The following is a 27,874-nucleotide window of genomic DNA, read 5'->3' on the forward strand; positions in this document are numbered from 1 at the left end:
ATAAGTATTACGAGCAGGTTTACTTAAAGTATAAAAAGTAAAAGTACTCATTAGGCTGCTACAGCAATGCATCATATTCTATAAGATCATCATATGTTTGTTTATAAATAATAAATATCGATAAATAAATGAGTAAAAAAATAATAAATCCTTCATCATCACCACATTTGGAGATTTGTGGTTTTCAGGTTTTCACAGAACAGGAAGGATGTGAAGAATTGGAATCTGAAAAGTAAGTAGTAATTATAGCTGTCAAATGTAATGGAGTAAAAAGTACGATTTTAGTCTCCGAATTTGCACTTCAGCTCAGTACTTGAGTAAATGTACTTAGTTACATTTCACTACTGCCACTGAGCACGTGGCAGTAAAATACACGTGCATTGTAATGTTTAATTGTCGTCTCTGGGATGTTCAGTATGTGGGATGTGAACAACATAGAAATTATGATGACGCTGAACTAGTCATTATAGCGATGATTGACAGCTACCTGTAGAGCTCTCCGTACTCCCTGCACTCTGTCGCCCCGCCCCCTGACGACCCCTCCTTTATTGTTTTCTTTTTTCTTTCATCAGAGCGGAGTGTAGCAGCAGGCTAGTTCCGTCGTTCAAATGCAGCCGGGCTAGCCAGCAGCACACCCACGGCATTCAGAGGAAGATGCTCCGTGTTTTAACTTTTTAACCATTTCCCCCTCTAGCGCTTTCAAGCCTGAGGATACTGTAATGGTTTCGGAGAATGGAAACGGACGACGTGTCGGTTAGAGAGCAACTTTTCCACAACCGTGTCCGGGAAACCATCGTAAGTAACGCTTGGTTAATGAAGCCGTCGGTTAATATGCATATGAGGGTCGCCTGTAATAGTACAAACAGCCTCCTAATCAGTGCAAGAAAAAGCGACGTTTTTCAACCAGCTAAGTGTTTGTTTTGCGTGATTTATCGATTGCTCTGCTCTCAAATTTAAGTTGTCAAAGTTTCACATTTCTGCTCTGAACAATGCTAACTCGAGTAAGAAGTTTAACGTGACTTTTAGGTGAACTTACATTAGTGTTTGAAATTAGCTTGTCTGCCAGCTAGCTTAACTTCTCTGCAGACGTTAATTACTGCAGGATGCAGCTGGCCTTTGGATAACACGCTAGAAGTGTGCCGCAGGAACATCAAGGAGTCTGCACAGCATCTGTTTTTTTTTTTTTTTTTCCTGTTGAGTTTGTGACGATCTGGAAATCCTCTCAAATCTCCCTCTGTCTGTTTGCCACGGTTTTAGTCGCCCTGCTGCGTATTTTCAGTGATAGTATACCGCCAATGAGGCATTTTACTTGTGCAGTTCTCTCCCAGTCTCTGATTTGTGTAACACCGACAGCCTGTTGAACTTCAGACTTGCTGTAAAGATCAGTGCAGTTACAGCGAGACCCACTGATAACTGACCTTCAACCCGTGAAAGTACAATCAGATCTCATAGGAAGTTAATTTTTGGAGATTGGAGATATTGCTGATTCTGTGTACCATAAGGGTCAATGACAAACAATATCTCTTCTGCTGCCTATTTTAGAATCTGTGAGTGATTTATCAATTTGACGTGATTTGGTCCACTGTAGCTTTGGGCAGCAACTAACCATTATTTCCATTGTCAATTAATCTTTCGATTATTTTCTCAATTAATCTATTAGTTGTTTGGTGAAAAACGTCGACCAGTGTTTTCCAAAGCTGAAGATGATGTCCTCAACCCCAAGATATTCAGTTAACTGTCCTAGAGAAGTGGAGAAACCAACTATTCACATCTAAGAAGCTAGAATCTGGAATTTGGACTTTTTTTTCTGAAAAAATTGCTCAAACTGACTAATTGGACATGTTCTTAATAGTCGTTAACTAAGTGACTAATCGTTGCAGCTGTACTGTAAATGGGTAAGAAAAAACTGGCAGTGTATTAGTTTGGTAAGACAGGATGAGCAAAAGTGGTGCAACTGTAGATTAGGCCAGCAAACAGGCTTATGCAGGTATAGTATGAAAATAAGTGGTCCTCAACAGACACCGAGCCATTGCAACGGTAAGGAGGAAAGGAGAATGATTAGGGCAAAATGAGTTTCAAGCTAACATAACGACCCCATTTCAGGGACACTTAATGGGACTGAACCATCATTGGTGTTATTAGTTCCACCCGTGCTTTTCCTGCTATGATGAGTCAAAATTTCTGCTGTGGAAGAAGTCCATTGCTTTCAGTTGTCAAAACAACCTTAGCTAAATAATCTGAGGCTATTTGAGATGTTTTTGAAATTGACTTGGCACCATAAAACCTAGAGTGTCTTTCTCCTTCTGTTTTCAAGCCGTAGGCTAAGATATATCCAAACGGAAGTTTTTACTGACTTCAGTCACCTCAGTCAACCCACATCAGGTATCACATACAGAGCCAATAACAGCTTCCATGTCAAATAGGGCTGTTAGTGGCAGACATATATTTTCAACTGTGTGTAGTTACTCATAGAAATGACTTTACCAAGCAACAAATAAAGTGCCCATGTTTATTGTAATGCCCTTATTCTGTCATTATCCCTTTCACCTCAAGACCTAATGCTATTAGTCGACACCCCCTTCTTAAGCCACTGGCTGGCCTCAAGGCTCCAGCTTACTATTTCCTCTCAGTGCCCTCAGGCTGGAGAGTTGCATCTCTGGCTATTAATGGCTTTACGCCATGCTTATCATTGATCATCTCATTTTGAATAGAAGAATATGTGGCAGCAGTGCAAACACAGTTATAGTATTTCACTCAGCAAATCGATAGACTCAACACAGTGAAAGATCAGATGAATGCATACTATAGATAGATAGATAGATAGATGGATAGATAGATGACAGCATGACAGAGAAAGAAAATGACAAGCATAGGCTGTGTATTTCTGAGTAGTACATTTTTGATTTTAGCTTTTTCAGTACAGAATGAATAAAACAAAAAGGCAAAGAGGGAGGAGATGTTTCGTTTAAAGTCAAATGAATTTGTGTATTATACGCCAAAAATTGTAAAAATTCATAGTCCAGTGAAGGTCCTAGGTACCCAAAAATATTGTGTAAATCGGGTGTTTTAAAACATCACTGTTCCATTTGTGAAATATCATCTAATTTCACCAAACATAACTATTTTGGTGAGCCTGCTCTGGACATATAATCTCTATAAACAGATATGAGTAGGCTTTGGTTGCATGCAGGTAAACAGTTGGCATGGAGAGCAAAACAGGCGGAATGTGCTGGCTGAAAGTAATCTCGAAAACCCTTCAGCTACGGTCTCATGACGATGTAGCTTTTTATTAGCTTTTTTAGACCAAATCTTGTGTTCATGTCTCCAGTTACCAATTGGACTCTTAAGTAATGACCAGAACACGGAAGAGGACGTCTTGACCCAGATAGTTATTATCTGGGTATCTACTGGCTTCACTGGCAGTCCCAATACAATGACCAATGCCCACAGAGCCTAAGTTGTCTCAGATTTTGGCCCATGGGTTCTGAGATTACAGGACATACAATACAAAGGCCAGTCCTTGTGGCCAGAGGAGAGCCCACTGTCAACTCTCATGCTGAGAAGACAGCGCGGCTCATTCACACAATAATAGTACTCAGTGCCATATGTTGTTGGAGCACAGACAAATGGGAAAATTCTATGCTTGAATGGCAGAAAGAAAGGGCAGCACTTACGTGAATCATTGACTTTATACGTCTTTTAGTCAGAAGGCTCACAGCAGCATGAGTTGGTGTCAGATTCCTGCAAGTCAACAGTAATTCTTTCCACGTTATGAATAAGATAAGATAAGATAAGATATTCCTTTATTAGTCCCACAGTGGGGAAATTTCTAGTATTACAGCAGCGAAGTGGATAGCAAAAAATAGAGGGCATCAGTAAAAAAGACATTAAATAGCAAACAAGTAATATAAACAATATAAACAAGGAATATTGAAAAATGTGAACAATTTAAACAGGGGGAATACAGAAACTAGCAACCTACTATGGAAATGTAAAATATGGGAGTGGTAACAATATATAGTGTTTCAAGTTTACACCATGGCACAGAGGAAATATCAATATTGCACACTGGAAATCAGAGATTCGCTAGGTACTGATATTGCACATTGGATGTTAGTACTCCTGACTGGAGTATTGATATTGCACATAGGAGTAATAATACACCTGATTGAAAGATTGATATATTGCACTTTAAGTTGAAATTCACCTGAGCTAAATATTTTCACAGTATAGGTAATATTGATTAGGGCTTATTTTGAAGAAATTATACCAAGTAAACCTGCAGCTCAAAATTCATATGCTGGCCAAATGTGACTCACTGAGTGTTCTTTAATTGGACGACTAAGCAAAATGAGCAGCTAATAACTGGGAAGGTTTGATTGCTGCCAAATGTCTGTCATCACTTGAGCTGATGCAGCAGTATAAATCATGTGAGGCAAGGCCATTTGGCAAGTGTCACAAGTGCACATTAAAGAACTTGTCTCCATGCAAGTACACACCCATAGCCTGCACCCTGATCCCAGAGGGATCAAGAAGGATCAATGATCAGTAGAATAAAAGGTCACAGTAAGTAGAGAAATGAGACGCCCTACATCAGCACACATTAAGATATCAAGTCACCCTGAGAAGAGCAGTTTGAGCACTGTGTTATCTATAAAAGACATGGTTAAGACTGATTAGAAAATGTAATAAGTCCACTGCCGATCTTCTTAGAAATGGCTTTCCGTAGGTGTTTTGAGAGAAGGCAGAGGGGAGTTGTAATTGTAATTACTGGAATTTTGTTTGAGTGTCAAATCAAGTCTACTTCTGACTGTTTTAGTTTATCTTTTAAGGGGATGCTGTGTGATGGCTTTGTTGGAGGAAAAAAATCAAAGCGCATTGTCACTGCTGTCATTCATTTCCTGCTCTCAAGGACACAAACTGGATTTTCAGCTACTTCTCTGAATCATACTTTACTAAACTATCCAATATTGGATGACACATTCCAGCAAAGTGATCAAAACTCCTGATACAACATACTGTAGCTGCCCACCTTCTTTTGGATTAAGATGGCTTTGCCCGTGCAACATTTTAAGTTATTTCTGGCTGTTGAATAAATCTTGAATACATCTTGCTCAATCTATCCTCTTACTTGTAAACAAAGGCTGGCATGCTTTGCCTGAACGTGTTTCGCTCGACAAGAGGCTAGTAGCCCCTGAAATAACACTCTGAGGGAGTCCACTTGACATTTTGCAAGTGTGTGCGGTGCCACTGCCAGCTTCCTCTTCCTTTGAATTATGACAGGAACTACAAGCTTAGGCAAGAAGTGAAAACAGTTCAGCTACATTGTTTTTTGCTTGGACCAGCAGAAAGATGTTTAGGTTACTCTGTGAATTTTAAAATGCTCGGAGTGAACTGTGACCCTGAGGACTTTGTACTCAACACACAGATGTCCCTCTGGATACTGAATTCCTTTAAACACGCTTCTCAAAGGCCAATCAGGTGAACCTAGCTCTCAACATTGCCAATCAGCACGTGTCCCCATATACATAGTATGAAAGGTTGTTATTCTGCCCCTCCACCTATTTCTTACACAGTACGCATCATTTGTTCCCTGCTTTCCCCTTTGTTGAATTAATCAGAGCAAGGTCCTCGCCAAATTAGACGGCATTATTGAACAATTTTGCAGACTGAGCTGATTAGTCATGTACAGTCCATTGTTGTTTGTGTGATGCAGCAAGTATGTAAGTACAGCGTGTCTTTGATTTGCTTACCACTGTAAAAATTTTGTGGCTCAGTAGTTACCACTGTTAAACTGTATTTGAGATGCCTTAAAGCAAAAGCACCAGGTTTCTTATATCAGCAGATGAACTTGTCTTTTGAAGTTAACATTGATCTGCACGGATGCTTATGTGTTCCTGATTTTTCTTTTACTAGATTTTTGTTTACATTCTAAAATGGGTCAACATCTTGCACTTCCTGCAACCATGCAGGAGGAGGGGTGTATGCCCACACCCCAACCCCATTTTATATTGTACCATATGTCACAGTGATCCGTTTTAAAATGTCCTTTTGTTATGAATTTAGAATAACAGAAAGACTGATGAATGATGCACACTGTCTCACCATGGATAGTTTTGATGTGGCCCTCTGCTGTTCTGGGGCTATTTTTTTGTCCACACCCCATGTGTTGGACAATACAACTGTAACATTCATGAAAACTACAATGCTTCAAATTGGCTATTTGCTCTCCCAATGAGTGTTGTGTTTGCATCTTTTTAAAAAACTGGTTTTGCACACGCAAGTATGTTGTCACACGTCTGTCATTCTCCAGAGAGCCCGTCTCTCTTTGTTTGTTGTTGTCGTTACCTCAGGGACAAACTGCTGCGTGCAGTAAATCTACCTGCTGCCCTTACTGGGCTCCCCCTGGGCTGCCTTGTAGAAATGTCTTTATCAGTGCTTGTGATCTGACCACGTCATTTCATTCATCTGTCAGTCATGACAGAATACCTCTAAAAAACATCAACCTCAGCTGTACTTTGATAACTAATGCTAACACAGCATACTAGCATGTTATAGGTAGCAAGCTATGCTAACATGCCAATGGTGCCCTTACTTAATTTGGAAAAGACCATAGTGACATTTCTTAAGATTTTTGTGCATTTTAAAAGATGGTGATCATCATTGCTCAAATTCAGAGCAATTTCCACACTGACTGAATGTTTCACCTACACAGCCAACATACTAACTCGATAACGTGGCTGAGGGTGTGGTCTTGTTTAGTGCTTTGATCAACATGTTGAAAATTAATAAAGAGATTGTTTGCTACAGGAGGCACTTGTGTGGGACATGAGCTGTCAGACTCACGTAGTTTGTTTTAATTTCCACTTTGCCCTGGGACATTCCTATTCAAGGCACCTGGTATGTTGCGGCAGAGAGCAGAGCACACAGCCTGCATCTCTCACAAGTTTCCAACTGTTTTCTCATTCTTGAAACATAAGTTTAGCATTGCACTCAGATGTTTTTGGGATGCATCTGTTAAGTTGAAGTTGTTTTCTGTGACATCTCTTCCACACAGTTAAAACATGTTTGAGTAATCCTTTTATTTTTGTGTGCATTTTTGTGTGCGTCTGAGCAATGACTTCATGTTAGCAGATTGTCCACTCTGGACTGCAGTGGAGGTTATATATGTCTTTGAGGCGAAAGGTTGAGAACTTTGCCAAACAACAGATTGCTGAGTGAATGTAGGTTTAGCCTAAATTTGTTGGTAGATTTAGTGTAATGACAGACAAGGATCTTTTCAAGCAGCGAGGGGGGGGGTCATCTATCACTGGTATTAACCCGTCTTTCTTTCACTCCCCTTAATCCTTCCTCGTTCATCACTATCACCCATTTCGCTCTTTGTTGGAATAAAGTGGTAATCTTCAGGTCCCATCTGTCTCTCGTGGTCTTGGCAAAATGGTGAATGGTTTTGGCTGTTCGCATTTATAGCAGTACATAGCCTGTTTTGTTTATTTCTTTCTGTTTATCTGCACAATACAAAACAGACTATTGTGAAAGGAGCAATGTGTTGCTCATCAGTACTGGACAGAATGTGAAAGTGTGTTGCCATTGCTCTACGTGATTAGCTCCTTTTTTAGCCATGTTTTCGAACTGTGCAAGGTGAAAACGACCCAAACAAAATTCTTGTCTGTCTCTTCTGCAGATCTGTGTACTCCTGTTTACATGCCTTTACATAGTGTCCTACCTCATACTGACCCACTTCAAGAAGACTGCAGAGTTTGTCACAGGTGAGTAAAATCACTCCTAGATTTTAATAGATGCACCACACAATGACTGCTCTGTGACAAGGATTTCCATCAAAGGCATATGGAGAAATGCCAGGAGGGTAATTAATGGTGTTGACAAGCATACTGACTACACTAGTGTTGTGGAAGTTTTTTTTCACCGAGTATCTGGGCCACACTTTTCAAGGAAGCACACTACCCATTCTATTTTGAGTAAATAGTCTTTTATTTATAGTTGGTGGGGGGTAGATGCATGCAGGAAGCAGTAGGGTCTGGTTTAAGCCTAATTCTTTTGAAAGCTAGATGACTTTCAGACAAGCAATAAAAATTCTGATTTGCATGCCTATGCACATTTGTGCATAGGCACATGATCAATGATCAATAGCTGTTTACATATAAACATAGCCTGAGTTTACACACTGCCAGGATTGCAAATTTCAACCCAAGGCCCTGGACCTTGGCTAGAGAAATCCAGAGGTGCAGAAAGTGTGTTACGTAACATGCAACCACCTCTTCAGGCAGTATCCCTGTGGCTCAGGATGGTGGAGGGGCGGTGAAGAATGTTGCTACAAGACAAACAGAGTTGTGCTGTTGAGCTGTTGCTTAAGACCCCTCTCCTCAGATGAAAACATCTCTAAAGAGATCTTTTTCAACACACATATACTGTCCAACCAACACCATGAAAGTGGCATAATTTGTCATTACTCTGAATTACTTTTATTTTTGAACTCTGTAGAAAAATTTGTTTTTCTGTTGTCAATGAACTTTGTAGCTGACAAACAAGCATTTGCATGAGTGAAACATACCACATGTTCTTGGATGTGCAATGTGTTCTCTTTTCTTAAAACAAAAAAATGTTTAAAGTTCTGCAGTGTGACTAGGCTGACAGTTACATAATAAATCCAATAACTGGCCACTATTGGAAGCAGATGTAGGATGTCTAACTAGCCAGGTCTCTCTGGTCCGCTGTGCCTGGGCTGGGTTAGAACCTGGGAGATGGCCAACTTTTTTTTTTTTCTTTCTTTCCTTTTGTCTTTTTTTTTTTTTGGGGGGGGGGGGGGGCTGCTATCCATTAGCTCACTGTTGTAAATGTTGTCTGTCGCAACAACGGCAGAACAGTTGTGCCCTGTAGCTAAATGACAATTGTGCAATACAACACAACAGGGTTGTTTTTGTCAGAGGGTCCAAGAACTGGTTTTCACTCCTGAGGCTTTACCTCATAAGACAGCTGTGCCAATGTTTGCATAGGAGGATGTTACAGTATCATGCACTGTGTTTTACATTACTTTGCGAGCAATAGCAATTAATACTGTATATGTGTAGAGATTCCATGTTGATGCTCAACAGCTTTCTTTTGGGCTTTGGGGTGTTTTGGGCGTACAGTAACATTTACAGAAGAGTCCCTTTAGTGTTCTGAATGCTACACTCTGTGCAGCTTCACACCCATATGTGATTCAGTTTTGACTAGTCTTGGTTTTGCCTGAACAGAATGTTCCTAACGTGCTTGTCCCCAACCCACTCCCCACTCAGAGACCAGTGAGACTTGTTTTTTTCATCCTCATATGGACTGCTTCTATTGCTGCTTACCCCTATATATCTGTAGAGTGTACACACACACACACACACACACACACACTGTCCTAGACAGCTTTTAGCTTTCATATGACAACAGAGATTTTCTATCTAACATTTCAACACTGTACCTGATGGCACTCAGAATGACCTGTTGAAGTTATAGAGAATAAGTTGGTTCTGTGGCAACGTACCCTCATTAAATCATAGATGTAAAACCATATAGAAGTCTGAATCACTTTTATAATAGATGCAATCCAACTTGTTTCTCTGCTCTGTTTCAGATGATATTGAAGATGCCACTGTCAACAAAATTGCGTAAGTGCAAACCTCTAATGATTAACTGCCCCATGATAATCTGTTATCACTCCCTCACTTTGATTATTGTCAGTGTGAATGGTTGAGCACATACCTTTAGTCAACGTGACGTGCAGTGGCCTGAGACGAGCTGGCTGTACATTTATTGCCCTGTCTTGTGTGCACCTGTGTGTTTTTGGCTGGGATGGGGGCACGTCAGTGTTACTCTGCCCTTTTGTCCTGACACGCTGGCACTGTATTACCTTATCCCAGGCCACCCTAACCTTTCCCCCAGGCTGCTGTTCGGCTGAACACGAAGACATATGTGACTTCACTGATGGCTTCTCTTTCTCCTCCTCCCAGGCTGTGGTTGTGTACGTTCACTCTGTCTGTTGCAGTGTGTGCTGTGCTCCTTCTCCCAATATCCATTCTGTCCAACGAGGTGCTGCTCACCTTCCCACAGAGCTACTACATGCAGTGGCTCAATGGATCTCTTATTCATGGTACAGCTTTTTTAGTAGACAACACCAAAGAGTTGAAACCTGTCAAACAACAGCAGGCATTACTGTCTGAAACTGGATCAGATTTAATGAGGATCACTAATCAATTCACTGCAGGCCTGTGTCCAAACAGATCATTATTATGGATAGAGTGGCTGTGACCTTGCTTTTTTTTTTAAAAGTGGTCCAACTGTTTACCAACTTCTGCTGTTTACCTCAGTCAAGCCCTCCAACTTGAATAAGAAGAAGATGTAAAGTAAATGTTTAAGGAGCCCAAAAGTAAACCAGGCCTGTGCTCATGTGAGAAACATTCTGATGATAATCTCAGCTTTTCTAAAGCATTTCTAAATTCCTTTTTAATTGTTGCACATTCTTGTGTATTGGCACATGTGCCTCGTCACACAGCACTGCTTGGCAGGACTGTTCCTCACAGTGGTTGACAGTGGTACTGCCAAAATGCTTCACTGCAGTTTTAACCTTAGTGAATGTTTCCACTGAAAACTAACACTTCATCTCTCTCTCCTCTCCCATCAGGCTTGTGGAACCTAGTTTTTCTTTTCTCCAATTCGTCCCTGGTCTTCCTCATGCCCTTTGCCTACTTCTTCACCGAGTCTGAGGGATTTGCAGGGTCTAAAAAGGTACCAGTTCAGGGATTCCCTCACAACGACTCTCTACTCCAAAACCATGTAAAAAAGACTTAACTGTAAATTGACGGCATCTGTGCGTGAACCTGTTGACCTGTTTTGTTTGTGTAGGGGGTTATGGCACGGGTGTACGAAGCAGTAGTGCTGCTGTTGCTGCTGGCTCTGCTTGTGCTGGGCATTGTGTGGGTGGCATCAGCCCTCCTCCACGACAACATCGCCAGGAAGAGTCTCTACGGTGAGTCACATGCATTATAGATTGCTTAGTGACAACTGGTTTTACAGTTTGTCTTATAGTTGCTCATACTCTTTGAATTTCAGACCTGTGGGAGTATTACCTTCCTTACCTGTACTCAGGGATCTCTCTGTTCGGAGTATTGCTGCTTTTGTGTAAGTGTATCTCAATCATAATAACTTGAGCAGCTAAAAATGTAGCGTATGACTCTTGCTTATCACCGTCTGTGTGTTTCCTCAGTGTGCACTCCCTTCGGGTTGTCCCGAATGTTCAGTGTAACTGGCAGCCTACTGGTCAAACCTCGGGTGAGTAACCCAGTCACTAGAATAACATACTTCCCACTTGACTTAGAGCAGACTTTACATTTGTGGCTTGTGGCCGTGATCTGTAGTTTCCCAGCTGACTGATGCCTCTTGTCCCCCTCAGCTGTTGGAAGATGTAGAAGACACTTTGAGCTGCACCAGTTTTGAGGAAGACTCGCTCTCCAGGAAACTGAACTGTGAGTGCGTCACTGTAAACACACTCCTTTGCCATTTTCTGGTGATTCAATTTAAAGCCGACTGATTTGTCTGACTGAAGGTGGCAGTACGTCATGCTGGGTCAAGCTGAACATGGAGGCGATGAAGAAAGAATACCAAACAGTTCGGAGCAAGCGCATCGCCCTTGGTAAGACTGACTGACAAAGCTGCTCCCTGCTGGCCTTCTTTCACAGTGACTACATTGTATACTCATTTTTTGCTTTTCTTTTTTTCTTCTTGCTTTCCTCACAGAAATGCGTAGGAAAGCGTCCCCATGGCAGCGAAACCTGGGCTATCCACTGGCCATGCTTGTGCTCCTCGCACTGACGGTACTTGCTCTTTTGTAAATATATATATATATGTGTGTTCTCACAGGCTGTTTTAACTCTCATTTTAGGGTTTTGCTTAATTTTAACTGTCATGTTTTCAAGGTTAGAAATGTTCTTGAATTCCAATGTGCTCCTTGAAAAATCCTTGATTTTCAACATAATCTGGTGTTTCATCTACACAGTGACTAACGTGGACCAAAAATATTTGAAATGGGACAATTCCATCATCGTATTGGTCTGTTGTCTCCTGGTGTTGAATTTAGCAAACATTAAATAATGATGGTCAAAAGATCCAATCAAAGTTAATATGAACAGCAGGTAGAATTAACAGCAACAACATACATTGATCTCTGTGGCTATAAAGGAATTCTATAAAGTTTATTGTTCATAATTGCATTTATAGTAGCAATTAGGATGTGATGGGACCATGAAAGTGCTTGAATTTTACTCATAAAAATCTGTCCGAATCCGGCATTTATGGTTGTTGTAATCGTTATATAATTACTGTGGATGTCGCTTCAGGTGATGTGTGTCCTCATGGTCTGCTTCAATGTGTTGGAGCTGCTCCTGGATGAGACGGCTATGCCCAGAGGAATGGAGGTGAGGATTTAGCCAGAAAGAGCTTGTGAATATTTCACTCATGGTGTGCCACATCCAGTCGTCTGTGTTCACTGGTGGTTGTTATTTTTATGCGTTTTAGGACCCTCACCTGGGGATGGCCTCCTTCTCCATGTTTGGCTCACTGGGTGCCGCAGTTCAAGTAGTCCTTATCCTGTATCCTTTTATCCCCTGCACCTACGAGTGTGTGCACACAGGGTTAACTCGTTCTGTCCATTTGGCTGTGACAGAGCCACTTACAGACCCCTTGATATTTGACGAGGATGTGATGTAGAGTCACGGTCTTCCATTCAAACGTTAAATGTTTCAAATTCACTTCCTGGATGCTATTTACGGTCTCTGTGAATATTTTCTCTCCACTGTTGTCCTTAAAATGAATTTCAGCTATCTGATGGTGTCGTCAGTGGTGGGCTTCTATAGTTCTCCTCTCTTCACTGGCCTCCTGCCTCGGGCGCAGGACACCAACCTCACACAGGTATGTGACAGCTAACCTTTACATGTCTCTTAGGCCGTATTCAGACCAGGAAAGTCCTTTGGTCCGCTGTCTTTGGTTCGGACCAAAATACAGTGTTTCTTTTTTGGTTTGGTATAGTTCCTTTTCACATTGCAATTTTCGCAAGAGCCCCAGAATTTGTCAACAAACCCACATGTGTGCAAAGATCGGTCGGACCGAGCGCAGTCGCTTTCACATATCAAGCAAACTGCACCAGGGTTCGTTTGGAAGTGAACCAAGACCACCTCTCCGGCTGGGTCTCGGTCCAGCTGTTTGGTCCGCGCCAGAGTTTGATGGTTTTTTTGGTTTGGTTTCGAGCCAACGCTTGGTGTGAATACGCCCTAAATCTCACACAGTGAGGTATAACCAGAAGCTAGTGATGTTCTGTGTTTAATCCTTTCAATAACCTCTACCTTTCTGTTCATTTCAGATCATTGCAAACTGCGTGTCACTGCTTATCCTGAGCTCAGCACTGCCAGTGTTTTCACGCACACTTGGTAAGGACATGACGTTAATGACAAATGCAGCATTTATCAAAAACTACAGCTGTCATGGAATCATGGAAAACAGAAAAATCTGTGGAAGAACAGCCTGCTCTTTCTCTTTGAAGCTACATACATATCTTGTATAGTAACTGCAAAAAGAGTATACTTTGTCAACTGGTATATAGCACATAATACGTACAATTAGTATGGAATTGCACAGCATCTGGTGTGTAACGTCAAAGAGTTGCTGAATCAACATTTTACTTGTGGTTTTAGTAATGGCCACAAGAGGGCAGTTGTCTGCCATGAATACTGTAGATGCAGGTTCATTCACAAGCAAAACATGTTCTTTTGCTTCTTTTCCACCACGTCAGGGATCACCCGCTTCGATCTACTGGGAGACTTTGGTCGGTATAACTGGCTTGGGAACTTCTACATTGTGTTCCTGTACAACATGCTGTTTGCTGGTCTCACGTCTGCCTCCCTGATCAAGACAGTCACCTGGGCGGTGCAGAGGGAGCTCATCCGTGCCTTTGGTCAGTCTACTTTCATTTTTAGTTTAGGAAGCAAGGTGAAAGTGCCTTGTACGCTTATGTTTTTGTGTCTGTGGGATGTTGTGCTGAAATTCATTGCACTTTGGGTAGCTGTGTCATAAGTTTTCCCACCTTTGGCCCCATTTCCCTATGGGCTGGTCTCTCTTCCTCAGATAGAAAGAATACAATCCTTTCAGGAAAGTGTAAATGGACAAGAGGAGAGTCAGGTCCCCTTGGGGACCTTCAGGCACACCGCCCTAGACCCCTCGCAGCACACACGCCCTCTACCCCTCCACCCAACACAAACAACCCTCATAGCATGGACACGCCAAACACACACATACACGCAATCCCCTTCCTCACAGTCCAGATAGCATCTCTGCACCGTGGCAGCTCTCCTGCACTTTCCCATTACCTCCCAACTCACTTTTGTTTTGTGATTAATAGACTTTCATTTCACCTAAATCACTATTTTTCCTAGCGTTGCAAGTTTACCACTCCACCTTGTGATTGTGCATGATGTTATGGTCCTCTTTCTTTCTTTCTTTGCAGGTCTCCACAGACTTCCTTTAACTGTGTCGCGCTCCACCGTCCCCTTCAGACTCCTCCTGGCCAGTGGCCTGTCTAAAATCCAGTGACTTTTCCTCCTCGCCACTACCGTTCCTAATCTTTTAGAAACTGAGCCACTTGAAATGTGTACCACTTGGATTAAAAGCGTTGACAATTCAGTCCCTTTACCAGTTGCTACACGGGCTGAATGTGTGATGTGATGAGTCGCTCTGCACTGTGTCCAGTGGGAGCTCTGCTTGAAGCTGTGTTTAATGACCACTATATCAGAGTCCAAATTTATGCAGTCATTTGACTGTAAGGACAAGTACTGGTACAAGCAGTTAGCTTACAACTGGAACGAGGGGAAAGGGGGTTTAAGCCATGTTGGCCGTCCTGCCATAATGGACAGTAATGGAGCAATCCCACAACAAAAGTTGATGCCTAATGAAAAGAGGATCCGGTGGATAGCCGTTGCTCTGTTGACACATGTGAAAGTCAGCAGAGTTATTTTGAAATATCACATTGTAACTGTGACATAATTTCCTCTTCCTGCTCCAGGTCGATTGAGTGCTCTCTCCTTCTCCCTGGCTTCCCCACACTTTTCCTCTCTTAGGTTGTATCACTATTTTAAGGTTGGGAATCTTGCTTCCATGTGTTCAGTGGGACAGTCTGCACCAGTGTTATGTTAATTAATGAGAGGAAGTTGGCATTGGGAGCGGAGAGGACACAGAGTACCTTGTCTATGTGTGGATGCTCAGGTTACTCTTTTACAAACTCAGCCTAGTAGAATTAAGAGCGTTTTCTGTGGTGATTTATCATTGAGCAGTGTTTTTACTTTTGTAGGTGACGTTAAGCTTAACGAGGCAGGATTGTTCATTGATTTACAAAAATACACTAAAAAGAAAGCTTTACACTTTGTCTTATGCAAAACCTTTGGATGCCATGTGACACTCATTTGGAGGAACTTCTGCCTTTGACCAATCAAACTGTGAATTATTGAGAGTTTGTGTGGGGAAGTGCAATATTTTGTGAGCAAAAGCACACTTTTTTTTTTTAACTGTACCAAAAGTCACTTCTAAATTTTCTCTATGCTTTTAATTTTCTGTGAAGTTTTTTTTTTTCTTTTTTTTTCCCCATCTCATTCCTCTTTGTTGGACATCGGGTGAATGCTTCGAATAGTTTTGGAATGTTTTCAAAAAACTAATGTGACTATCAGTCCTTTCTGGTGTTTTATGTTTCGTGATCTGCCTAAATTCTCTTATGTTTATCAGCTGTATCTCCTCATCCTCATTGTGGTGGTGATCCTGTGCCACCGTTTGACTTTGCTGCTGTATCAGCAGGTTATTAGCTGTTGGTTTGACCAGCAGGGGACAGTGTCTCTTAAACACCAGCCTCTGATGTGAGAGTCTCTCTCTCTCTATTTATTATGTGTATAGAAAACAGAGCACTCTTAAGTTTTACTTATTTCACTTTTTTGGGGAATTTTCTTTTGGTTTTTGGGAACATAAATTTTATAATTTACTGTTTTTTTTTTTTGTTTTTTTTTTATCATTATTTATGGGCATTTTGGGATCTATACTCCACATGTTGAGTCATTACTGTTCAGATTTCTAACAGTTGTGTTGAATGTGATGCAGTTGAGGCAAAAAAAAAAAATCTTTAGAGTTGTTCTCAAAGATGAAAAATAGTATATTTATTGTTTGTCTTTGAAATGCTCTGATGTTTCAGGTTTTTAACCATCATTGTATAGAAGAAAGCAATAAAAATCCAGTGTTTTTAACTTTTTGTCTCTTTTTTTTTTTTTTTTTTTGAAGGCACATCAAGGCTTCTTTTACTGGAAAGTTTCTTTTTATGCTGTTAACACGCTTGTTACATTTTCTGAAATGTAGCCACATTGTCAGTGATCTGATGCCGCCTGTCGTGTGTGTGTGTGTGTGTGTGTGTGTGTGTGTGTGTGTGTGTGTGTGTGTGTGTGTGTGTGTGTGTGTGGGGCGGGTGAGGGCATCTGTCCTCTGCATCCCTCCACCCTTTTGTTGCACTTCTTTAATCAGCAGCAGAAGAAAGCCATATTTTGGCCTGTCCGTCAACAGCGTCCAGCCGCGACGCCACTACAGCCGCAGCCCACGCTTTCCCCGCTTCGATGCGACCGCCAGATAAAAACCCTGCAAATCAGGAGGAGAAGCGACGTTCGCTCCTTCACATCCCCACAACCCACCCACCTCCTTTCTTCCATCCCTTTTCTTTGCCTATTGTTCATTTCCTCACCTCCTTTTTTTCTGAAGTCAGTTCAAGAAAACCCCGGCCCTGATTAATTTCTCCCTCTTGATTTTTGTTTGCATTTCTTGTTTTGTTTCGTTGGATGTTTTAATTAAGCTTATTTGGTTTAGGTTTTGTTTTGCACTGCGTTTCCTTCACTGAAAGGAAATGAACTCAAATGTCGCCGTAACATTACTTGCACATCTGGAGGCTGGTTACTCTGTGAGGAAGTCATACATACAGTAAGTCAGACACAAGGTGTGTGAGAGAGAGGTTAGTGCATTATCAGTGTGTCTTGAAAGGAGCAAGAGTTTGTTCAATGTGATTAATGTTTGAACAAAGCCCAGCTGACACCAAAAACAATCTAAGAAATGTCATTTATAGCCATTAACGACTATATTCCTTGGAACATGACTTGAAAAGCATGTTTAGGACAGTACTTAGATACTGCTGAAAGATACTAAGTTAATATAAACCCTTCCTGTAGAAAAAAAAAAAAAAAACAGGAAAAGATTTCTTTTTATGACAGTGAATCACATGAGTCCGATCCCCCATTCCCTCAACTGAAAATCAATTGAATTTAAAGAAACAATGCCAAAACTGTATGAATCACACCATTACACTTCGGAGAAACAGTGTACAGTTTCTGTCAGGGGTGCGATAAGGTTTTTTGGGCGGTCATTAAAGAACCAAGTTGTAGTTTTCTCCATTAATGTACATTGTGTATGTCCAACAACTCTACATATCACTTAACCTTTGATTTAGTTGGAGAGACACCCGGCTCGCACCTCTCCCCACAGCAAAATATAAAGGTTGATAGCAGTGCAATCAAAGTGTCCCAGCAGTCCCAGTGGGTAACACACTCAATTGGACTAGTTGTCGGGCATATCAGGGACAAGGCGGGAGACGGCCAGCTTGTAATGGGATGAGATAGGCTATCTTTATTGTCAAAACATACGAATGGGGGGGGGGGCACACAGATTAGCTTTCCTGACAGTCAGCCGTTTGAAGTTCTTGCCAAAGTGCATTAAGGGCTGTTATTCCCTCGTTTTGTGCGCTTGCAAATACAGAACCACTCACAGGAAAAGGCGAGACTTGCCCGCTAATCAACTGATAATGGGTCACACTGTCCGTTTGCCATAGCTGCCCGCCATCCTGCGTGCACACTCACGGCACACTTGCTTCACACAGTTGACTGACTTGTTTCATTGGCTGCGTTTGGGTGACTGACGTGATCTGGATATTTTAGGAAGAAGCCTGTAATATTATAACTTAATTCAGTTCTCGCTCTTTTTGGCATACAGCATGCAATCTATTCAATGTAAATTATCTTTTTCTTCGGGAGGGGGGGTCAGATTCGCAAAAACAAGGTAGAGCATCATACCTGACCTTTGACCTGCTTGTCTGGTGCCAGGAAATTCCACCCTTCTCAGTCTATTGTCCAGCTCATGCAGCATCGCCTCAACCTTAGCTCACTTTCACATCAAGGCTGAGCAAAGCGATGTAAATCTGGACTTTACTTACACATTTTTCATCACTGTGTGTCTTAACCCGAAGCCATCACATGACACATGATGTGTATTCTTCAATGTGAGGCATGGCGGAAAACTAGCAGCACAACGTTGCGCTACATAAGCCAAGAATCATCCAGTGTGTGCAGCCACATCAGAACGCACCACCCTGCTTCTTCCTGGCTGATAACATGGTGAGAGACAGTGGAATGGGAGGTGCAGTGGTGGGCAGAGAGAAAGGACTGGCGAGTGTGTGTGTGTTTATGAGAGGGGAGGGACGTGGTTAGGTGTCAGTTCCTTGACTTTCCTTTTCCCCTCCAACCCGTAGTGGCCTCCATCTGAGGAAGTGGATCCTGCAGAGTGTCAATTCAGCTCCAAGAGACAAGACAAACACTTGAGATGTCAAAGCCAGCATTGTTTCAAAACCTAATTTCTGTTTCACGATAGCTGTATCCTTAAAAAAAGAGCATGCTGTCCTAATTTCATCCTTGGCTGCAATTTGTGGATGTCCACTATTTGCCGACATTAGAGATCCTGTAAGTCAGAGACAACTGGAAAACCTGGCTTGCAGGTATGTACTTGTATTTGACCACCAGCCCAGGTGCAAGCACAGACCTCCGTTTAGAAAGAACAAAGCAGGGTAGGCTAACCCAGGCAGGAAAGATCTCGTTTTCTGTGCTGTGGCTTTGCAGGAAACCCAACCATTCACCCAGCCATGTACTCCCATCCTGAAATGAGGGAGTAAAATGCTAAGAGCCAGAAGGAGGCAGGGGGAGGCAGGAGGATGGGGGCACCAAAATAAAAAACTAATAATAATGACTTTATTTCCATCTCCAACCCGCAGATGTTTGCTTCCTTCCTTTCCCTTTCATGTCAGATGGAAATCTCTGCTCTTGTGTGGCTTTGAAGAGAAACACCGGTCAGGGTAATTGTAGATATGAAAGTGTTTGTTGCTTTTTTTTGATTGAATCATTCCCTGCATTTGTCATGAAGCCTGATATCACTCATCTGTGTTGCTCGGGCCAGTCTTAAGCCTTCCTCCATGTTTATCATAAAGACAGGAAGATGTCGCTTCGCCTTGCCACCCCTCCCTACAACATCCTGGGATCTTCTGGAAACTTCCCTAACAAAGATGCCTTTTCCATGGTCCCTGTGGAGCTCGGTAACCTTCGCCTCACTGCTGCAAAATGCACAGACGCAAAACTATATGCATGAACTTCATGAAAGTGCTGAGCAGCTCTGTTGTGACTGGTCTAAAGATTCTTTGAAACAGTCACTGGGGAGAAAATGACCATGATGCACTGAGTCCTCAAATGTTCCAGGAAGCTACAGATAGGATGGTGACACACTTTGACCTTTAACCCGCCATTAATTTAAGCTTCCGTATGTGATTACAGTCTGAGACACAATGATTCCTTTCTTTTCTGCTCCCTCTTTGGCATTATCTGACACGTTTTATGACTCTCCCAGCTATTGTTTTCTAAGATGGATAAAAATAATATGTTGTGATGTGGCCAGCGGGCGTTTCCAGTGGAGAGGTCTTGGGTGCATGGGGTTCAGGGGGTCAGGCTGGCTCCCCAAACACAGGAAGGCAGCACTGTAAGTCACAGTCAGGGGGTGTCAAGGCTGGACACTTGTGTTCCCTCTCAGACCCTTCACCTTCACCTTCTATTAATAACATGAGCATCACAGTTGACCCCTGCACTCTGGTGGGTGGGATGAGCAGACAGATGCTGGTTCAAAGTTATTCAACTGACATGAGACATTGGTTTTTATATATAGTGCTCTAAATATTCTAAATAAAAGCTACAGTTGATGTCAATTATTATGTCTCAAAAGCTTTAAAATATTGTAGTAGTTTATTCAGTATCATTGATTGAACTTTGCAGTTTGATGTGGAAAATTTGCGCAAACTATCTGCATTTTATTTGTCCTTAAATACTGAGGGTGGCGGGGGTAGGTGGGGGTCATCGTGTTAACATGAGTAGGCTAATCATATGTTCTTTGTAAGGCTGAATTGGAGGCGTGTGCTGTCGCAGTGGGAGCGCGCAGAGGAAGGGAGGGCAATCTTGTCCGGACGCTAATAAGACCCAATGGCTGGTGCAAGGTGGCCAGGAGCTCTGCACCGCCACAGAAGACGGTGGACGAAGGCGAGGAGGAAAAAAGGAAATCTGAAGAGAGACATTTCTGGATGGACAAAGAGGATGAGAGCGCCACGGGAGCGTCCGTAGGGATTGCAGGGAGTCAGTCGGACTTTTGGCGTGCGTCCGTTTGTGTGTCTCTCAAAGGAACTGCGCGGAAAGAGAAGCGGTAAGTGACTCGAAACCCACAAAAAAAACAGCAAAAAAATAAAAACACCTGCGTCAAGGCTGGTACCTGCGACGGACGTGTGAAGATGGCTTTCCGTTCACAGGAGGCTTAGAAGCTGCTGAGAGTTGGCGAAATCTTTGGAAACAGAACTTGTTAGTCTTCTTATTTTAACAGCTGATGCCAAACTTCAGAAAATTAAAGATTTCAGCCAATCAGATCACTCATTGGGCTGTAACTTTTGGTCAGAGCAATCATCAGTACAAACAGTACAGACCTAGAGTCACAACAACTGACTTTGTGCCACTAAACTCCTTTTCTGATCAAGAGTGAGAGCAGTCAAAAGAAGTACCCACATGTCCCAACAATTAGGAAGTTTTTGTCATGTGCCACATGATTTGGAATGGACCAAGATTTGACCCTCATTCACATGCTGTCACACACCTGGAACTTGGGTATCACTGTAGGCGCTGTGAGCCGCTGACTCCTGGGAGCCCAAACCCTCCCCAATGAAGCAGTCCTGGTGGGCCCGCCTGGCACAGCTCGGCCTGCTCGCTGCTTGGACCTGTATATGGCTGGTCCAGGGATGCGGACCGGGCCCTGGGTACGGCATCCGCTCCAGGCCCAGGAAACTCACAGCCATGCACTACAAGCAGTTTTTCCCTAACTTCTCAGAAAACAATCTCGGCGCCAGTGGGAGAGCAGAGGGCAAGATCACACGCAACTCTGAGCGCTTCAATGAACTTGTGTGCAACTACAACCCAGACATTGTGTTCAAGGATGAAGAGAACACCAACGCGGACCGCTTCATGACTAAGGTGAGACTGGTGTGTGAGGGATGTTGCTGGATGTTGATGATTCTCTGGAACACTTGTTTCCACTGAGCCCAGTGATACCTGGTGACTGTTGTATGGTAAAACCAATGAAATGGGCAGATGGGGCAGAGTAAGCTCCACTGAAGGATGCTCTCACTGGTGTCTCTTGCACATTTTCAAGCCAATCCCTCTGCTGGATGATTGATTAACTACATTCACATGAGGGGACAGGCAGCAGTCCACAGCTCATATGCTTCCACGAGCATGGCACCTTCAAATCCAATCATTTAACCTCATACATTGTTTGCTGTACTCTGCCCTACCTGCCCTTGCCAGGCTCTGGACACGCAAACAAATGTTCAGCGCAAGAATGTGTATGTTTTAACCAAACTGCCCCCTTCCCTTTTCTTCAGATAAGAAGATCAGGATGTAATTCAACACTACCCTTTAAGAGGCTGCTTTCCATTTCAGGAACACTTCCTTTTAATCTTTAACCAAAGTCTTTGTTATTGGCAATAAAACTATTCCTGTGACAGGTTCTCACTGTGCCTGCCAGGGGAAATATCCAAGCATGGCACTTCAACTTGAATTCCTCCACACATGTATTAAGGCAGACATAAAACTTGACTAATGTGGGTCCCACATGGTTTGCCACAAAAAAAAAAAATCCTTAAACAGCATCCTTAAACCACCTGCTCCTTCTCCCTCATTAAAAAGATATTAATATGCAAATATTTTTCATTGTCATGTCTCCTGCTTCACTGTAAAGTCCATTCTCGGTGTGTGTGCACTGAAGGCTTCGGGTTTCCACATCACACTTGTGTTTGCTGAATATTGGACCCGGATTGGCTTCCAAACTATTGTGATGTCACTCATCGTGCCCGTAGGCCCACCTCTTAAAATCAGATTTTCAAGTAGCACGCAAAATTTGGACTTTCAGTCTTCTAACGTCAAACTCTGCACACACATCGTTCTGTGCAGCGACCTTCAACTGCAGGAACAAGAAGAAAAACACTTCTGTCACTGGATGGGAATATAATGTTTACAGGGGATCGAAAAGGGCCTAGAAAAGATAATAGCTGGCGGAGAGGATTTGAAATCTGTGACAAAACATATTGAGTGCCGCGCTGCTGAATATGACCACAAGCTTTCAATGACACTTGGATGTCGCCCTGCTTTGGAGGCTGCGGCTGTCTGTGATTGTTTAGGATGTGAATCTGTGTTCTTTCCCCTCCCTGAGTGATTGTACGTGATCGAAATCTGCGGTTGTATGTGTGTGCCCCGCTGATGCCCAGTTTGAGTGTGTGTACGTGCCCCTCTTCTGCCCAGATGTGAAAGACGCTCTTTGTGCGTCATTTGGAGACTCAGAAGGGTCGCCTATACAAAATTCCCGCCTGCTGAAGTAATGGCACCGTCGGAAAAGCGACTATTGTAGTTCTGACAATGAAACGCCTCTCTTCAATGGCATTGCGAGAAAAATGTACCCAGTTTGTTTTCTGTCCCTCTCGCTTTCTCACTCTTGCTGTAACATTCTCAAGTCCATGCCCATACATTCTTCCCCTCTGCCCTCTCTCTTTAGTCCCAACCTTGGCCCTCTGCTACTCTGCTTCCTTCTCACCCAACAACTTCTTCTCTCCCCCCTCCTCGCTGTCTTTCCCAACCCTCTTTTTTTTCACTCAGTTGCAAGATAAGCATTATTCTGACGATTATATGCCACAAGACCTGTCACATCACAAGTCACAAGAGATGATAATGAGTGTATCACCTCCGCTGCTGACGTCATCATTTTTCGGCATGCTATTTTGTGACAATGCTGACAGTCTGTAACATCACGGCCCACGGGGGTGTTAGGAGTCACTGTGGACATTTCTGATCAAATGTCTCAGAGGTGAAACCGAGAAACTCATATGCCTGGAACAATCTGGAAAGGCACAGAGAATGGCCTTGATTATTCTGTCACCCTGTCGAAAAGGCCAAGGAATGTGCCAGACTGGCTACAGTAGCTTTGTTCTTGTTCGCTGATTGTTTGAGTAAGGTTGAGATGGCCTTTAGCAGACTAGAGGGGGAATTGTGTGTTGATGCCAGCAGACAAACAATCATAACCTGGGAGCCAGAGACAGTGCTGAAGTAGTGGAACCATTTTCTTGCGAGCTGCAGTGAAATCAGTCTGTGCACTGAGGTGTACAGTAAGCTCACACACTGTACTTGCCTCTTCTACACTTCCCCCTGTTAATCAATGATCACAGTGTCACTTCAGTTTGAATCAGACATGCCTTTCAATGTTCCTGGTGCATGCTGCAGACACAGTGACTAAAAATAGAATTATTGTCTTTAAAATAAACAGAGAATCATTTGGATGATTCTCAGTGTTTTCAGGCTCTGAACTGTAATAACCAAAGATTGAAGAGAATAACACACAGTATAGGACAAGAAACAACCCACCACCCAACCCTTCCCTCCTTACCAAGCATACAATATCTCTTTATCTATATCTATATCTATATCTATATATAAACTAAAAAATTTGGAACCACTCACAGCAGCAGTTTTCCTTAAAATAATATTACACTAGAGGCTGAGTGATGCAGGATTTTTGAAACCGATACCAATGTTGAGTTTAAAAATCTCACAATTATATTCTTGCCAATATTCATTTCTAAAATAAATTTAAAACATTTAAAAAAACATTTTTTTATAATGATCCCTCAAATTAGGATATGAAGATATGAAGTGGGAGTATTTTACAGTTGAAAAATAATTGTCGGTGCTGTAGACAAAGTATGTCATGGAGACACTCTTTCTAAGTGGCCTCAAACATATCCTTGGCATTTCCTTCCTGCAGTTTATTGTTATTGATCGGCCAGCAAATGTGCACATATCAATTTATCTGTGATAAGCTAATATCATCTGATGCTTTGGTAGATTTCTCAGTTAATACTGTTCCAAACTGAGCGCTCTCCCTCTGTGTCATTCTGTTTCTAGCGATGTAAGGACTGTTTGAACAGGTTGGCTATCGCAGTGATGAACCAGTGGCCAGGGGTGCACTTACGTGTGACAGAGGCCTGGGATGAGGATGGTCACCATCCTCCCGGCTCACTGCACTATGAAGGCCGGGCTGTGGATATCACCACCGACGACAGAGAAACAGAGAAGTATGGTCTTCTAGCCCAGCTGGCTGTGGAGGCTGGCTTTGACTGGGTCCATTATGAGTCCAAATATCACATCCACTGCTCAGTAAAAGCTGGTAAGTTGAAGGCAGGAGCTTTCATAGAAGATCATGCAGTTTACTGTATCTGATCACCTCTGTAGATGGTGTATCAGGATATTAAGGACACCCTGTGTTTAGTCACCAGTTTCTTCCCGCAGATCACTCTGTTGCAGTGGAAAAAGGTGGCTGTTTCCCTGGCTGGGCCCGGGTGACTGTTGCTGGAGGGGAGCAGAAGAGCCTGTCGTCACTCGCTCCTGGGGACCGAGTCATGGCCCTGTCTGGGACAGGCCACATTGTGTTTAGTCAAGTCCTCTTGTTTCTGCACAGTAACCAAGACAGCTGGTCTACTTTTCTGTCTCTGGAGACCGAAGATGGCCACAGATTGGCTGTTACCCCACATCACTTGGTCTTTTTATCCCCCCACTGCAGACTTGACAGCAGTGAGTACCAGGCTCAGTTTGCTAGCAGAGCCAAAACAGGAGACTGTGTTCTCGTACATGCAGCAGAGGGTCAAGTACATCCGTCTCAAATCATCTCAGTTTCAGCAGAGGAGAGTGTGGGAGTGTACGCGCCCTTGACAGAAGCTGGAACTGTGTTCGTTGATGGGGTGCTGGCATCCAGCTATGCGCTGGTGGAGGACCACCAACTTGCACACTGGGCATTTGGACCTGTGCGTCTCCTCTCCTCGTTCAACCAGTTATTTTGGGGGGGGACACCAAAAGAACAGCAGACCACAGACAGCGAAACAGCTTGCACCAAGTTACCAATGCAATGTAGCACTTTGGCCGCAAAGGACAAAGCAGGAGTATACGTGAACAATGACATCCTGAACAAACAGGACAATCTGAGTGAACCTCTGAGGATGATAGAGAAGCACCACTTGCAAAGACAGACATCACATGTGCACTGGTATGCTAGACTACTGTACACTTTTGGACGTATCTTTTTAGACGCCAACTCATTTCATCCTTAAAAGACGAAAACTAGACTTCTTACATGTCGCACTGTTCACTGTTATAACTTTGATGCATTTACTCTAACACTTCCTGTTCTTTTCTTCAATAAATTGAAAGCACTGGAATGGCTTGCTCGCTTTTTTCAACACTGTTTCCATTATAATCTATCATAATGATATACATGCTAATACCAAAGTGATATTTTATAAGGGATTGAGTTTGATGAGACAAATTGTTTGAGCAGGTTAACGTAAGAATGGTCATGCCAAATGACTTTTATAGTCTATTTGTACATCATGTTATTTCTTTTAATTATTTCAGTATATGTAATATACATATATATTCTAATGGGATTGAATGAATTTTCCTACTGCAACAGAATCTTTATTTTTGTACTTTCTGAATCATAATATATAAATGTTTCATGTTATTATAATAATTCCACTACATGTATTGTATGTCCTCACTTGTCATGTCATAAAAAAAATTAAAATGTCACTTTATTAAGCATCACGTCTCTTGCTTGTTCAACACAACTGAGCTGTTTTGTGTGAAAAAAAAAAACAAAACAAAAAACCTGAGATATATGCAAGAGATCATTTCTAGGGTCATAGTTGAGCATTATATATATTACAGGGTTCAAGACCTCTGTGGAAATCTTGTCTAACTGGCTGACGGGTTAATGAAAAGCCCAGACATACTTAATATTCCCACACTGTGCCACCACCTTGACTTAATCACAGTCGCAGACTCTGTTGCACGGCTACTTTGAGGGAATTATCAGGTTTCTTGAGTCTTAGGAGACAGTTTCATCAGTATTCACTGATCAAGTTGGGGTCACGAGTACTATACCTGCTAGAGGTTTAGCACAGTTCATTATTCACACAACTTTCTACTTTGTTGCATCCTATGTCTACCAGACGTCCACCAGTCTGTGCTATAATGTTACAAATGGAGGTTACCAATTACTGGTAAACATTTACTTCAACTATTTTTCATGCCAAACTACTTTTTAAAGGTTCATATACCGTATGCAAGACAGCACAGTAGTACAAGGTTATACACCCCCTTGTGGAGGAACTGATATTATGTCTGAATTTTATCTCATACCATTTCTTAAATGTCATTATAGACATAATAACTACCCTAGATAATAAACTGTGTTTTAACTAATTTGATTTGAATTGTTATAGTTGCAGTTTGTTGGTAACTATCTATGCACACTGTGAAATTATACATTTGTAATTTCATCAAGGAATGCATTTTTACACTGACAAAACAGCAAATATTTGAATGCACAGTATGTTATCAGAATTATGAACTCAAAACACGTACAATATTTAAACAGACCAAACTGTATTCAGTAAAAGTATTTTCTTCCAGTACTATTTACTGGATATAACTGTAACAAACTGCACACTGAGCACCCCAACTCTATTCTCTCGGTTTATGTTCTGTTGTAAACATCTGTGGAGGTATTTCTAGGGGATTATCCTTGAGATGCAGGAGGCAGATGGGATAGCACCCGCTCAGCTGACTGGCCAATAGGAAAAGCCTGGTGTCCTAATACCACCCTCTATTTACGCCCATCGGCCAATCAGTCACTGTCTTCAAACCAGTCTCAGTCCCCCCCCTCCAAAATCTAATCCAATCTTGCTGAAGCTGAATGGTAAGTTAACTAATCCTGTCAGAGGGCCCAGTAATAACCTATTTTCAAAAGGATAACCTGCACACCCTATATTCAGTCACTAAACACACATTTCCCCATCAAAATATACTGTTTGTGGTTTTATCATCTGGTTTGAGTAGGAATTGCTGTCAACCATTTAAGTTTTCTGTACGTAAATAACTCTGATATGAAAAATTAAGGCTTGTAGCATGTCTCTCCAGTTTTATTACAAGGAAAACATTCAGAATTTCAGGTTACATTTGGACAGACAGTTCTTTATTTAGTTGCATGGAGCTTTCGAGTGCCGACTGCATTCACCCTGCTGATAAGAATTCTCGTAACATTTTTCTCCTCAGTGGTCTTATCTGAGCCCTGGGGGGCACATTCTGCGCAAAGATGCCTCTGCACATTACCACAGACGTTTCACAGTGCAGGGCCAGCTGCAGATCACCCCTCTGCAGCAGGTGGTGGTTCACTGCTTGTGTAGCACACAATGTATTGCAGATGACCTGTCAGGCATTTGTGTGGACATTTAGCAGATGCTCTTCTCTACACTTACTTATAAGCCTTCAGTTATGACCTCAGTTTGCTATTTACCTGTAACATTTCAGTGCTT

The 27,874-nt window shown here is 42.4% G+C and overlaps 2 protein-coding genes across 2 annotated transcripts; both read left to right on the forward strand.

Annotated features, from left to right (window-relative positions):
* The first annotated feature begins 213 nt into the window (after nucleotides 1-213).
* On the forward strand, nucleotides 214-16,314 carry lmbr1l (limb development membrane protein 1-like). Its single transcript, XM_076742136.1, has 18 exons — nucleotides 214-232; nucleotides 695-795; nucleotides 7,685-7,769; nucleotides 9,623-9,656; nucleotides 9,999-10,138; nucleotides 10,670-10,773; nucleotides 10,891-11,014; nucleotides 11,098-11,166; nucleotides 11,252-11,316; nucleotides 11,438-11,510; nucleotides 11,591-11,677; nucleotides 11,782-11,858; nucleotides 12,381-12,458; nucleotides 12,559-12,632; nucleotides 12,861-12,951; nucleotides 13,400-13,466; nucleotides 13,829-13,990; nucleotides 14,540-16,314. The coding sequence occupies exons 2-18, from the start codon at nucleotides 733-735 to the stop codon at nucleotides 14,623-14,625; spliced, it is 1,479 nt and encodes a 492-aa protein (XP_076598251.1). The 5' UTR covers nucleotides 214-232; nucleotides 695-732; the 3' UTR covers nucleotides 14,626-16,314.
* A 4,120-nt stretch (nucleotides 16,315-20,434) lies between these two features.
* dhh (desert hedgehog signaling molecule) lies at nucleotides 20,435-25,779 on the forward strand. Its single transcript, XM_076741297.1, has 3 exons — nucleotides 20,435-21,428; nucleotides 24,408-24,669; nucleotides 24,792-25,779. The coding sequence occupies exons 1-3, from the start codon at nucleotides 21,120-21,122 to the stop codon at nucleotides 25,604-25,606; spliced, it is 1,386 nt and encodes a 461-aa protein (XP_076597412.1). The 5' UTR covers nucleotides 20,435-21,119; the 3' UTR covers nucleotides 25,607-25,779.
* Nucleotides 25,780-27,874: the final 2,095 nt, after the last annotated feature.

Source organism: Chaetodon auriga, chromosome 10 (genome assembly GCF_051107435.1).
Source record: "Chaetodon auriga isolate fChaAug3 chromosome 10, fChaAug3.hap1, whole genome shotgun sequence".
Taxonomy (NCBI): domain Eukaryota; kingdom Metazoa; phylum Chordata; class Actinopteri; order Chaetodontiformes; family Chaetodontidae; genus Chaetodon; species Chaetodon auriga.

What these genes read in the sequence shown, in the direction of transcription:
- lmbr1l (XM_076742136.1), top strand. Translation starts at nt 733, where the DNA reads ATGGAAACGGACGACGTGTCGGTTAGAGAGCAACTTTTCCACAACCGT. An exon ending in ACCGTGTCCGGGAAACCATC is followed by an intron (nt 796 to 7,684) that starts GTAAGTAACGCT and finishes TCTCTTCTGCAG; the next exon opens with ATCTGTGTACTCCTGTTTAC. An exon ending in GCCTACTGGTCAAACCTCGG is followed by an intron (nt 11,317 to 11,437) that starts GTGAGTAACCCA and finishes TGTCCCCCTCAG; the next exon opens with CTGTTGGAAGATGTAGAAGA.
- dhh (XM_076741297.1), top strand. Translation starts at nt 21,120, where the DNA reads ATGAAGCAGTCCTGGTGGGCCCGCCTGGCACAGCTCGGCCTGCTCGCT. An exon ending in CGGACCGCTTCATGACTAAG is followed by an intron (nt 21,429 to 24,407) that starts GTGAGACTGGTG and finishes TTCTGTTTCTAG; the next exon opens with CGATGTAAGGACTGTTTGAA. An exon ending in CCACTGCTCAGTAAAAGCTG is followed by an intron (nt 24,670 to 24,791) that starts GTAAGTTGAAGG and finishes TTCTTCCCGCAG; the next exon opens with ATCACTCTGTTGCAGTGGAA.